The sequence below is a fragment of the Corvus moneduloides genome, chromosome 4 (genome assembly GCF_009650955.1).
Source record: "Corvus moneduloides isolate bCorMon1 chromosome 4, bCorMon1.pri, whole genome shotgun sequence".
Lineage (NCBI taxonomy): Eukaryota > Metazoa > Chordata > Aves > Passeriformes > Corvidae > Corvus > Corvus moneduloides.
Window position 1 is genome coordinate 39,473,334 of NC_045479.1, and position 14,811 is coordinate 39,488,144.

Sequence of the window (14,811 nt, forward strand, 5' to 3'; positions counted from 1 at the left end):
TAATTTTATTGTTCCTTCATATTTGAGAAGCACCCTTCATTAAAGAGAAGATACTCAGGTTTACTGTGCTGTGACTCTTCAATATACAATATATGTATTTCTCTTCTTATGTACGTATTTTTAAAAATTTTAAGAAAGCAGGCCTTCAAACAATTCCAAGTTCTCACAGCTGTCTGTTAAGTGTATTGGCATACATGCGTAGAGAGCTACGTAGGGATACGTGAACACTACAATGAAGAAAATACCAGGCATTTATTCAGTCTTCATAAAACCAGTTTTACATTTTAGAGTGTGTTATTGAGGAGATTCACATCATTCTGCATCACAAAGAACAGAAGACAGAGACTGTTTCAGATTAACACTTTAATCAGAAGTTTTGTTTTTAAATGTAAATTACAATCACTGATACACCTGCAAGTTCAACTAAGTATTATAGGTACGCATATACAGCATAGGTCAGTTTAAAACAATCACAGTACTTCTTAGTGCCATCTGCAAAAGGAGAAAGATCTTGGACCCACTTTGTGGAAATAAATATCAAATGACAAAAAAAGGTTCAGCAATTTTAGTTATGTATATTCGATGAAGGTCATGCACGCACAAGAGTAAAAAGATTTAGAGCTCTTCCTTGTAATACCCAAGTTTTGCTAGTGACATCTCTCGTCTCAGCTGCATAACTTCCCAGAACATCTGATCCACTAAAAAAGACAGAAATATCATTAAATATACCAAATTCACATTTTATTTCAACTGATGTATTCAGGCTGCCTTACTCTACATGAGTTTAGGGGAACTTCCTAACAAACATCTGGTAAAACCAGCATAAATATGTGTAAGGGCTAATTGTGCTTGGTTTTGATAAAATTTGTTCAAGTACATATTCTAAACATTCTAAATGAGATTTCTATAAAAAACTCCTCAGATTTTAGATTTCTTTAAAATGGAGAACAGAACTATATCAGTACTTCTTGTCAGCTTCAATTAATTGCAATTTCTTATTTAAGCTTCCCTGCCCCTTGACTCATTTTCTGTGGAACTAAATGACTACAAAAAGAAAAAAGGAGAGCTTGTTAAGAATTGTTTCACCAAAGAATCTGTAATTTAGTTATAATTTTGCCATTTATAGCCTTTCTTGCTCTTTTTTTCTACAGTAATCTGCCAGCAACAACAAACTGGGTAGGAAAAAAAAAGGGTAGAAAATCCTTTTTTCTTACTTCATCTGTATCTTCCTAAACACAATAAGCCTAGTGCATAGCTTAAGCTTCTAGACATCACAGCAACATAAATCAAAATCATGGAGTATGTAATTATTCAAGACTAAATTTCCATGCAGTCAAGATCCCGATGCAGATTGTCTACAAATCTCATTAACTTGAACAACAGTGCAAGCTCTTCCCTACCGTATTTCAAAAAACACTTTCGTAAAAGTGACCTCTGTCTTAAAAATTATATGGTGCATTAGTGCAAATGCATGCAGCGGTACTACACAGACAATTATGATGAGTGCCTACATTCTTGTGAATGTATTGTTGAAATCCTTACATAAAGCTACAAATGCAAATTCTATGTTTTAGTGGTAAAGATGACAACTGAGCTGAAACACCAAACTCAATTTTTTTTACAAATTTCTTGTGAAGAATAAATAAATCTGATAATGCTGAAAGTATTTCATTATATGATGTAAAAAACCCATTAATTTTTTTCATCTCAATAGCAAAATAAACAATTTTTAGTTGAAAATTCACAGGTCCTTTTGGTCAAAGTAAAAGCCTTTTAACTACAAACCATACTAAAACTTAAATAACACATTTTCAAGGTCTTCAGTGATGATAGTAAATCAGTAAAAATTACCACCATCTGAAGGTTTTATTAAACATAATTAAATATATGAAATAGCTGCATTTCAGGTGAATTCCATGACCCCTTGACAATGAAAATTAACAGCATTATTTTTTGTAAGGAAAAGTCTATCTATCACCTCAGGAGTACTTCAGGTTAGAAATATTTGGGTGTAGCTAAAATCCTGAGCTCTTGAAATTTGGAAACATCAGGAAGAGATGACTATAGGTGAGGTAGCAAAGCAGGGCTAACTCTAGCCAAATTCTTGATGAAGAAAATCCACAGAGACTCGAAAACTGGAATAATGAAATGCACAGACATCCATAAACATTACAATGTTTAACTGTTTTACTTTACTTTCAAAAATACAACTGAACTAAAAAAAATTTACATTTTCACAGTGAAAGCAAATATTTTAATTTACTATTGACACAGGGCTAATGACACTTTTTCCACTATCTGTGCTCAGTATTTCTGGGAGCCTAAGTGATATGACCTGCTTCAAAAAAAATTTGGACTGAAAGCTGTTTGGCAATATCCTTTGACCTGGACAGGAAATACCATTAAATCAACTGTGTGCAGTTTAAACACAGCCAAACCATCTTCCTTTTCTTTTATAGTGATAAACACGTAAAATGCGCTTGAAAATTAAGACAAAACTATGACTCCAACATCCAATATATTTTTAAATTCCAGAATTACGTAACTAGGTTTACAGTGAATATGTCTTCATGAACATATTCACAAAAATAATGTTTTCTTCTTTTATATGGACATATTGAAACCACCTAGAACAGTTAAGCAAATTTCTGAATTACTGTGCAAACACAGTTTAAATAGGCAGTTGTTGGATATGATATTCTAACATGACCAAAGCAACTGGGTAACAAAGGTAGGGACCCCCCCCACAAGCTACAGCCTGAAGCAATGTCAGTAAAAAATACATTTCTCTTTTTGGGTGGAGGGTGATCAAGCCTTACATTTATAACCAAAGCCCTAATTGAGATTTGGCCATGCTACTGCAATGCTCTGATTTCTCAGCTGCAGTCAGATGAATGATTACAGATTTTCTGTATCTATAAAAGGTTACCTGTTAACTTTTCACAATTTAACCCAAAATATTCTCTTTTCTTGCCAGTTTCCCCTGAAAAAATAATCTGACAAGAACAGCTGTCTCAATTGTCACTGCACAAAACGAGAAGACATGCCAAAACATCAAGCTAAAGAAAAAATGGCCCAGATCAAACCAAATGCAAGTTTTTTGCACCCAAAATCCCTCCATATTCTGTAACAGAGATTTGATTTATGACGACTGTGTGGAAAAACTCTGGCTAACTCCCCTAGTTAGATTTTTTTTAACATTTCTTACTGTATAGGGGGGGTTTAAATGGACTGAAAATCAATACACTGGTTTGTTGTTTTAAAATGTAACTTCATTGGAGACAAATATGGTGAAATATCACCATATTCTTGAAATTACAACACTGACTATAAACTGATGGCTTTCCTGTAATGTCAGCTCACAGCTATTGTACACAGATAGCAACTTTTCGGCACAGGCACTATGTAAACATCTCTTTATGTACATCCAACACAATTTTTTTACTCACCATCTTGCTGCTTCAACAGCCCTTGCTGGATGTATCGAATATATGTAAAGAAGTTACACACAGAAGTGATCTAAACTCATATAAAAATAATGGTGGTTAATATAATTTTGCATAAAGGTATGGGAAAAAACCAGTAAATAACTACCAGACAAAATTAAATCACAGTAAATCTACTTACCCTGTAACGACAGAAAGGAGAAATGTAGTAATAACTGCTTGAATCTCCTAATTTGATTCTATGCTTGCATGACTTACTTTGTCCACTGAGAGCACATTTCCTACAAATATAAAGGTCACATGATTCAATAAACAAATCTGACATTAATGTCTAAACACCTGCATGTGTTTATGGCATTAATGTAACTGTTTCATATTGGCACAGATAGATGAGTATCTACCTTCATTTTAAAAGCTGCAATTATTACATTATGTTGTCAATTATTTTAGTTCCACAAGGCCTAATTCAATTTCAATACTGGTGCGTTATAATGCTTTTTTTGAATTCTAAAACTTCCTTCAGGTCTGGGAATGCACTTTCATATTCACTAATTTAAGCCAGCTTGACAACTCTGGCACAGTGGGACTTCTTTAATTAACTCTTGGTATGTCAAATAAACATTTTTTTAATTATTAGTTGATGCCAACATTTAAACAGATTTTTTTAAAGTTCTGCTTGATATTGTATTTCATTATAAAAAAACTATCAGCACCACAGAAGAGCAGTCAATTCTTTGACGCTTCTCTTAGATGCATTTTAAATCCAGCTTTGCATTTATGCCCAAATTGAAATCGTATTTTACATTCAGAGTATAAAATCTTTTGGGACAAAGGAAAATGGGCTGTCTGGCAATAATTCTTTTCGTTACCATTACAAAAAGTGAGAGTAAAATAATCAAATTTACTTCTGGTGTATCGCAACTATGCAGTATTCAGGAAAAGCCGTTAGTCACCACAAATTGTTCCCAAAAAAAAAAAAAAAAAAAACTTAGGAAAACAATGAATTTTTAAAGATGAGAAGAATTTGATTTATTCAGAATGTCTGTATTACAGCATCTCAGATGAATTGAGTTGTCATGGCAACCACTGTTTCATTAATTTTAAAAGCTGCTGGTTCTTTCTCCCATTTCTACCTCATGAAATTAGGGAGTCTAAGAACAATTTGCCTTTCAAAAGTGAAACAAAAATTACTAAGCTTCTGTGTTCTGAACAGTGGCTCATAGGCCCTTTTAAATTGACTGCAGCTGGTCCACAGAACCATGTAAAACAGGAGAAATTTGAACAGTGTACATGATTTTCCCTGGCAATTTATGACAACTGACAGTAGTTCATTGATACAAGAAATCCTATACTAGCTGAAGCAAGCTGGATCACAGTTTCAGTCTAGCTTTTGTCAGAAGACAAACCTTCAATGCTAGGATAATAAAACCCCTTTTTCCTTCTGGTTACATAATTGCCTTCTCTATGTTGTCTTCCATCACACCAGTTAAATGCTGAGGGTGTCTGCCAGTGACTCAGTTTCACACTGTATGGCACATGCAGCTCAGCGCTTTGTTCCCCATAGGGACAATTATTTGAATCTTCTGGGGAAACCCAGCTGTCTTTTGTTAAGGCAGCACTTACTGCACACCATCACAGGCACCAATCAGGAAATTCTGTATATTAAGAACCCTTCTGCACTACCACCACAGCTCTCTGTCCTCCGCTCCTTACTGTGCTATTCGGGCAGTTAACCACTATTTTATGCATCTGTTCCCCCACACAAATGCACAACAAAATGACTTCTTTAAAAACATTACGCTAGCTTTTGTTATCATTTATTTTCAGTTTATCTATATTATGTTACCCATTTAAGAAGACAGTTTCAATTAAAAAAGTGTTTTGCACCGTATGAAAATAAAAACCTGCAACTGCTACACCAATTCAGGGAAAACTGGAACACCTGTTTCCCATTCAGTGCCAGTAATAATATATAAGGCAAAGCACAACTGCTGTTAAATTACACTTAAATACTGCGTATTTCTTACCTATTACTTATCTACAAGTTTTTGTCGGTACAGAAGAGTTGGAAAAGGGAGAAAAGAATTTCCTAACCTTTTGATACACCTAAAATAACTAAATTACAAATTGTGCATTGTCATCTCAAAACACTAATCTCTATCTTGCAAATATTTAAGGATTTTGTAAGCTCTGATTTGAAAGTTATCCTACACTGGAGAAAGCAGGTTAAAAATCTCCAGAAATTTCTGAATAATGAAATTGAATCTCGTGTCTGGTTAAGTATTTCATCACACCAAGATGTAGTGAAGTTGCTTGAACCACAATGACTTTAAATCCATTTGCCAATTGTTCTTTAATGACACATTACTTGTTTCAGTAGTTTCTGACTGTCCAGATTCTCTACTGCTTTCATGGAACATAGCTTACAGTGGCAAATCTTGGATAGGAATTCACTACCACTTGAGTAGCTCCAAAACTGGTGTGGGCCCTTCTGATGAGAGGCTGCTACAGCTCTAAAAGTGTGCGTTCTAGTGACAGGAGAAGTTGAAGAATATTTGAATGCTTGAACTTTGTAGGCTAGAAAGGATCAAAGACTAAGTCATAAAACACAATTTTCATTTTACACACCTTCTTTAAAGAGAAAGAATTTTGAGATGTCTTAATTGTAGTTTCTCTTCCACTCAACAGAGAAAAAAAAGGATTAAAAAGCAATGGCAGTGAGAAAGAAAAAAATCTTAAGAGTCAGACGAAAACATTTCAATTGAAGTTTTCTATTGTAAAACTGAGCTCTCTCGAATCAAATATTATAGAGTAAATTGTCAAGTTGTCTAAAATACCTCCAACAGAAAAGACAAGTCTTTCTCAAGATTTGGAAGGCTCCAGATTAATCTCGAGACTGACCTTCCTTTCTTACTCTGACATACACTAAGGCATCCTACAATCCCTTTCCTTCTCCACATCATCAAAGCTCCAGTGCCTCAGGCAAGTCCCTCCCACCTCACTTCAGTGTTTGTATCAGTACCTGACAAGTCTTGTTTCACATTCCTCTAGGACCACTCCAGAACCTCTAAATAAATTTCCTGTCATTCAAGCATACTTCCTACTTTACGTTCAAACTCTTATTCATCTTCATTCCCACTTACATTCCTCCTGCTCAAATTCAGAGGATTAACACTCTCTATATTTCTCCAATACCTCAGCTACCTTTGTCAGCATTTTACGTAGGTCCTAAATTTTTTATGCCACAAGTACTCCAGATTTCGGAAACCCAGCCTGTACTATTTCAATACCTATTTTTTTCATGATGCTTTCCAGCTGAGAGGCCCTAGTTCAAAAGCTTCTGTTTTAAATATCAGAATGGTCTTCTCCAAAGAGGTGAAGGTTACTTTCGGGGTCAATGCATCAAAAGTCAAGCAAACAGCTCTCCCCAAAAGGCAAGGTTTGTTCTTAGGGTTTTTTTGAAGTTTCATTTATTAGTTGCTTACTTTCCCATCAAATTTGTAACAACAATCTTGAAGTCTTAGATTTTAGGAAATTAAGACAGACAAATTTTACTGAGGTAAAGAGTTGATAGCAATTTTCTCAAGCCAAGAGATCTCAAATGAATCAAGATTATCCCCTTGTGTTAGCTCAACATACTTTGGTCCCCCACATTCAACTGCAGAAGCTTTCACAAATCGAACAGGTTGCAAGCCAACAGGTTCAATGCTCAGAGTGTTGTTTTCAACAGCTTCCAGAACAGCTGAGGCCAACTGCAAGAGAAATTTAGAAAGCAGTTAAAAACAGCTCTGCTTCATCCATTGCCTCAAAGCAGGGACATATTTCTTCTTCTAAGAAGCTAAGAACACCCACCCAACAAAACCAAACCAAACAAAACAAAACCCAACCCACCAAACAAAAATTCTATTCCAAATAAGATTTCACTTTCATCATGAGCAAGAGGTCCCATTTCCAAGCTCCTGTTTAAATTCTGCCCTCCAAATAACCCTGCCTTCCCTGAGGCAAGCTAACTTCCTTTACAGCCAGGAATGTAGTCAAGCATGTTTAAAATACTAACTGTATTTTCAGCCTTTCCTCATACACCCAAATAGCACATGTATTTGTACAGGCTGTGTTCTTGCCAGAGACTGAATATGGCACAAACTTTATTTTAAAAAATTGGTCTAATTTTATTGCGTGCTATGAAAAACACAAAATTATGCTGCATCCATCCTTATCTTGAATAAAACAAGTAAACATTATGTCACTGTTTTTCAGCTAAGGATAGCTCTAGCAAGGCGTTCAAACAAGTTAAGATTGAACAATATATAGAAAAGCCAGTTGCAACTTCCGAACACTAGTCACTTAAAGTGCAGCTTTGCTCATGTTTTTTACATTCACTCTTTATAAACAATCATAAGACACTGGAAATGTGACCTTTTTGCCTGATTGGACCGAACACTTGCCCAAGACCACTGTTTCAAGTAACAGCCATTACTTGATTTAAAAAAAGGTGCAACTTATGTTACTATTGAAATAATTTTGTGCCAAGGTTCCTTCCTACTAAGTAATAAAGATATTTTTTCTATTGTACTTTAATTAAGAACAGAATGTTACTATTGAAGTAGTTAAAATGAAATACTCTCTCTGACATCTCCCAAAAGAAAAACACTACACATACACACAAGAGGCTACTGAGAGTTAATGTAATACTTCAATCATTCACATAACTGCATTTTCAACTATTCAAAAACATAACACGTGTGTAAATTATTGTTTGGCTTAACTGCACACTAGCCTATCAATAGCCAAGTGAGAAGTTGGTCACTACACACAGCATCTGGAAACAATAAATCGTGTAACTGACAAGTGCTAGAACCCTCACGCTTCCCTTAAGAGGCAATACACATCTACAGTAATTATATTACCAGTGAAGATCAAAATCCAAAATTAAGTTGCTGCAAAAGACAACAGGATGGCCTACTTATATATACTGCAGAAGCAACTTAATTCCCATAGTAACCAAGCAAACTTTTTAGTGGGAGAGATTCATATGATGCTGTACACCAACCATAACAAACTGGTGTACAATTAACTAGAAGACTGCACGTGCTTATGGTCAGAAAGTAACAGTAGATGAAAAGCATGGGTAAAGAACATAACACCTCCTGAAAACGACAGATAAACATTATGAAGAAAACGTAGGATTTTCTATGTGAGGTGTTTAACTTTATTGGGAAAGAGTATTAATACTTAAGAGACTTTAAAATTTCTTATCATTTTTTAATAAAAATCTAAGAATAGGCTCCCTTTTCCCTACTGACTGATACTACAACTACAACCTGTAAATGCTGCTTAAGAACAAAAACTAAGTAAATCAGTTGGATCTGTAATCAGTTCCATGTTATTCCCAGGATAGGTAAAACTCCAGTCTTTCCTCTGTATGGGAGAATGTGTAGGAATAACACAAGGGAAAAAGTCTCAGTTTGATTCCTCTAAAACCATATTTACAAACGGCCCCTGTTGAATCTAAATCCCAAAGTCTAATTCTTGTAACTCAAACCTCTCTTCAAGAAAAGGCCCAGACTGTGCTTGCAGTCTGCTTTGACTGATACGAGAGAAAATCAGTCCATAAAATTAAATATATTGGTCTCTACTGCCCCCTATATAAACAAGAGACAGAACATGACTTTTACACTGTATTTGAAGTATCAGGAAGAAAACTTCCATCCCTCCCTACAAACATCAGACAGACAGGAGTAACATTTGAAGAAGTAGATCTAAAAAGGCCGTATCTGGAAGAGCACTAATGGAATAGTGAAGAAAAAAAAGGTCATTTCAATGCTCCAGACCAAACTTTAGGACTTCACTGTAAATTGTCACACACCAATGAAACAAAAATGGTTAGACTTCATATTGAAAACAATATAGTAGTCTTTTGGCTCCATGTAACATATTCAAGGGGAAGACGTCAGTGACCACATTAAGACCATTTCCATTACCTCACTTTTGGAGAAGGTTAAACATGGAAAAATATCTTCCCGATAAATTTTGTCCAAGAAAGGACATGTTCTGTCCATAGTAGGCTCATCCTTCCAAGACCTGAAGTCATTGTACAGAGACAAGTCAGCCTAGAACACACAAAGATTCAATATTTTAGTAATGTAATTATCACACTAGTGTCTACCATTTGCAAATATCCACAGGTAAATAATAAGCATTAAAATGCTTTCTATTGTAATGGGAAAGAATGCTATTATGGTTCAGCTATGAATACTTTCTTAAATCCACTTTCCTAAGCCTGTAAATTCAAGCAAATCAAAACATACAATTTTCGGTACACAGAGATAATGCATCTACCGGTTACCACTACACCAGGGACAAGTTAGTTACTTTTCCCCCATTTCCTAAGCTTACAGATAGCTTTGAAAAACTTATGAAGAGCCAGAAAACAGTTTCCATCTTCATGGATCTTCATTACAGTATTTCAGTCCGCCTCTATTTATATGAGTTAAGAAAAGCAGAGAAATTCAAAGAAAACAACTGCAGTCCTAGACATTTTACACATTCATGCTGCATCTGACCCAAACATGCTGCTATCCAAACACAAAAAGAAAATAGTCTAACACACTGAATACACTAAGAAAACAGGAAGTCAATGTACAATTCAATTAAAAGTACACTGTTATTCTTCATTTTTCACCTTTATGCCAAAACCCTCTCCTATACCTCCCTACAACAGAAAGGCAAGGATGCTCACTGGGAATGATTTATAAGCCCCACAGCTCCTCTAGTCAAAGAGGAAACGCTAAAATTACCTACTAAATCATGCTAGGATGAACTGTGTTCTGTGTTAGGAAAAGATAATTGTACCTGCTTTGGAAACACCTTGTTTTGTCATCTCCATGCTGAGATCAGTTAGCAGCAGAATGGCACCCACCCAGAGTGGTGGTCCAGAGATGGATACTAGGTTGCTATTAAAAATACATTTCCATTATGGGGCAGCCTGTCCCACGGGCTTGCTACCCACTAACAGCCAGAGCACACGGAGGTGTTCCCAGAGCACACTGTCTGCTTTAGGGTTACTTGAGAAAGATCTCACTCATGGGCTCCAACACTGCTGCAGGAGTCGGGGTGAGTGCTTCTGACATATATTCCTAATCCAACATATAAACCTAACTCCAATCCCAAAGGGATATGCAACACCATCCTGCTCCCCACAACACGATCCTCAGACTGGTTTTGACATTCTGCTTCAGCACCTTTTCCCCTGTTTAAATCCCCTTCTTGAACTACAGCAGACCTATACTCCTAAAACTCCAGAAAGGATGTACACTGCAGTAGAAACATAAGCCAGGATGTGAATTTATAATTTTGTACAATTAAAAACAAATAATACAGATAAGATAATGAAATGGGGAAATAGCATATACTAAAAATTGATTTTTAATACTATTTAAAAGATCAGTATGCTGCTTTGAACCAACTTCAGTCTCTTTTTCATTTCCCAGGCACTACGCCTTCTCTGAATTCTCAGCACTTTGCCATTCTTCTACATGTATGCTTTGGGGGGCTTCTTTCATCACTTTCAGGGGTTTTTGGTTAAACTTTATTATTTTTCTTTTTTTCCTTGAAAAGTAACCTACAAAAATTAGACCGGAAAATTTGTTTTTTGTTAGAGCCACTTGCACTATGCTCAGGTACAATCAGGAACAACTACCTTAATTAAGCTAATCTGTAAGTGTTCTGGTTGCTAAGCCACCAACTTCATTGTGCAAATGGAATTCAATAGGTGTAACTTGCTTCCTAAGGGAACGTTTCCCGTAACTTAAAACCCACCTCAGGTCTGGCTTTAAAATTAATACAATCAAGAGATACCAGCAGAAAAACATCAATTTTTGATTTGTAGTCTAGAATTCTAAAAATTAAGATGCATTTCTTATTAACTTGGTTATTTTCCAGATTTACTCAATTTTACCCAAACCTACAGTTTATAAAGAAGCTGCCTTGAAAAAAACTGTTCAGTGACCATAGCTTGATGTTCTTCCTTTTCAATCTACAATGCATGATACACGTGTATCTCCTCCCTGCCTTTACTTATGCGTTCACTAGATACCAGTTTCGATTATCTGAAATTAAATATACAATCAAATGTAATAATAATTCCAGTTAAATTTTTTTTTATGCTTTCATTACAGTAAATATGACATGAGCAAAATAGCTCTTTGAACAACACTGATGCATTTATCAACACTTCTGGTGAGATCCCCTTCTTGAGGGGATGCTACCTGTCTGCTTAAGATCCGGCTTATCTCAATCTTTTTAATGTCCAAATTCATTAGACATGTCTATTTATCATAAAGGTTATTACCACATGCTAGGAAGTATTTCTCTGGGATGTTGGCACCTTTCTAGCTCCACTGCAATTTAGGGTGGACAGCCAGCCACTCTTGACTCTGTCTACATTCCACAAAGAAATCTGAGAGCTGACCTCTTTACACCCAGCTCCATCCCAAAACACAAAGCTCTAGACTCTGCAAAAGGGTTCAAAGCTATTGGCTCAGGGCCAACACACAGCCCTGAGCAAAGGTACTCTTGACCCCCTTTTGAAGTCAAGTCACTCAGAATCAAAAGAATGAGATTCAAAGAGTAACAACTCAGTGGCAAGAACAACTAGCAAGAAGGGGACAGAACTAGGGTTTCAGACCCAATCTCCCAGAAATGCAAAAAAATTTACCTAAGAGCAGCTATAAAGAAAACCAGTAAATAAAGCACTGGATAACAGGAGCAGATGGGAAGGTATGCCTCCCCTGCTTAAAACAATGTCCTACCTACCATGCCAAAGGCACTCCTGCTTTTTTCACCCCATTCTACGTTCCATTAAATACCCCTGCTCAGAAGAGAAATAAGAATACTCAAGTCCCAGTGGGTGGAAAACCCATGTGTTTCTTAGTGATTCCCTAGGCTGCCACTGGAAGAAAAAGTCACCAGTTTGAGCAGTCCTGAGCAGCCTCAAAGTGTCTCCTTATACAGCCAACAAGAAGGAGAATGAACTGAAGAAAGTGTCAGGCAGACTGGCTCTTCTGCAGCATGTCCTCCATGATCACCACGTTCTCTCCATGAGAAACTGAGGTAAAACGTATTTCTCCCATCTCTCACTCTTGCACAACACTTAAAGAATTCATTGAGTCATGACCTCGGTCAGATGCTTACAAAGTAACCGGATTCCACCCCAGTTCTCCTGTTTGCTGAAGGGCAACAAGGACTCAGTTTTAGTAAGGAAAATATCCTGGATACCACTGAAAGTGGGCAAGCAGGTTATAAGTCATCTGATTTTTTTTTAAGTTTGAGTATGAAACACAAACTGGAAGATGCCTTAATTTTCTAAGTTTATAGTAAAATGGTGTCTAGTACAAATGCAGTTAATGATGACTGGAAAAATAAAGTATAAAGATCCAGTCAGCATATTACCCCTCTGACAATAGTCAGTAGCCACAGAGCTGGCTGAAGAGACATCTGAGAGAAAAGACAGTGATGTGTATTCTTTTACAGCCTCAAAACTTCTAGCAGTCTGTAGCTAAAAAAGCTTTCTAAGCCAAATATCCTATCTTCTATACACCTTGACAGGCTTTTCTTTTGTCACTTTGCATGACTTTATTTTGAACATATTTTTAATCTTGCTTCCTCATGACAATGTTTCATTATATACTGACTAAAAATTATTTTCCTTTTAACTTCCAGAGTTTTCATTAATTCATTAATAATTGTTCATCACTCATCTTCCCCATGTCACCTGAGATTGCAGAGATTTTTCTTCTACCTCAAGTTATCTCTCTACACAGAAAACTTTCCATTAGGTTTGACCATATATGTCACACTTCCTTGTATTTTCACAATTTCCTTTCTGAGAGGAATATATCATAGCTGCGTGTACAGAAACAAACTTTTACTACATGTTCCTACAATATAATACGTTTTATTTAGTATTTATTGCTTTCCTAAGGACTTCTAAGTCTCTGTAGGTCTTTGACCATCACTGAACACTGAGATGGGGTTTCAGACAGTGATCAACAAGGACGCTATCTTTTCTTCCAGTACAATGTAGCTCTTTCCAAATTCACAACTGCAAGCTTGCTAGTTGCATTTTTTTCCTAGATGCCTCGTTTCTCATTTACTGATTTTTGGATTTCACCTGCTGTTCTACTAACCACCCAGTAAAATAAGCTCCTTCTCAACTCTTTGGTCAATTTTTACTACTACCATTCCAAGGACTCAAGTACCAAGCTCTCACCTCATTATTTCCCCATTTTCAGTTATACCAGTAGATTTAAAAAACAAGCAAACAAACCAAACATAAAAACAAACAAACAAACCCTAAACCATACCAAAAAAACACCCACACAGGCCCCAGGATTCCAGTGACTCTTCACCTGTTCTCTAATAAATTACTGATTTCATCTTTTCCCTGGCCTCTTTCACCCACTACCGATCTGTAACACTACTCTTCCTCTTTTCTATGGCAGTTCATACAATGCTTATGAAAGTCTACGAACTTTCAGTGATGGACTTCATAAAAAAGCCACCAGGACATATCATCCAGTTATATTGTTTAGGGTTTTTTAATTACCATGTGCAATTCCAATATATGAAAACTTATCTTCCCTTAATGACTTAAAGGTAAACAAGACTTGGAAAAAACACCTTATTGGTATGTAAAGGAAGCTCTTTCATTAATGAAAAACGTCTCTAGGATTGTAAACATTAAATGAAGATTAATATATACCATATTTATTGTGAGTAAAACAAAACAATAAAGCCAGTTTATCAGCAAAAAGAGAACAATCCTTGTACATTACCTCTCTACAGTCTTTTACAATTGGCTGCACCATGGTAAGGTCCTGATGACTGCCGCCCATAGCACTGCTTGTACTCTTGTTTCTTGCATGGCCCTTCTTAAAAGGAGTTTTTCCACCAGACTGGAACTCCTTAGTTGGAGATGTTGGTGAAGTAGACAGTACTAGTGTTTTCAATGCTGCTACTTCAGCCTGGAGGACATCAATCTTCATGGGGCAGGGGGAATAAAGTCATTAACAAACAAAAATATACTAGTTTATAAATATGTTAAATCAATTAACATCATCTCTGGCTATCTTGGTGCAAATCAAAACTTCATCTTCCAACAGTACTAACACACAGATGCCTGTGCAATTGCATATTGCAGTAACATCGGCTTCCTATGCACCTTGCTGGCTGACATGACACAAACACCGTGTCCATGGGTGTTTGCTAAGAATATGTCAAGCAACACAAAACAACTGAGTATATATTCTAAAAATGTATACAGGTAATGCTCTATCTTTATGATTCACATTTCAGATTTAAAACC

At 36.1% G+C, this 14,811-nt stretch overlaps 1 protein-coding gene across 4 annotated transcripts in view; it reads right to left on the bottom strand.

The window, feature by feature from the left end:
* Positions 1–343: 343 nt before the first annotated feature.
* RAB3IP (RAB3A interacting protein) overlaps positions 344–14,811 on the bottom strand; it is a 33,126-nt gene continuing 18,658 nt past the window's right edge. For 2 of the 4 annotated variants that reach the window (XM_032106339.1, XM_032106338.1), the window contains 6 exons: positions 14,282–14,485; positions 9,428–9,556; positions 7,086–7,198; positions 3,628–3,727; positions 3,450–3,519; positions 363–698 (listed from right to left, as the gene is read on the bottom strand). In XM_032106339.1, coding sequence (XP_031962230.1) covers positions 616–698; positions 3,450–3,519; positions 3,628–3,727; positions 7,086–7,198; positions 9,428–9,556; positions 14,282–14,485 — 699 coding nt within the window. In that variant the 3' untranslated portion in view covers positions 363–615. Of the gene's footprint in view, positions 699–3,449; positions 3,520–3,627; positions 3,728–7,085; positions 7,199–9,427; positions 9,557–14,281; positions 14,486–14,811 lie in introns of all 4 variants that reach the window. The other 2 variants (XM_032106337.1, XM_032106340.1) reach the window with 2 other exon arrangements.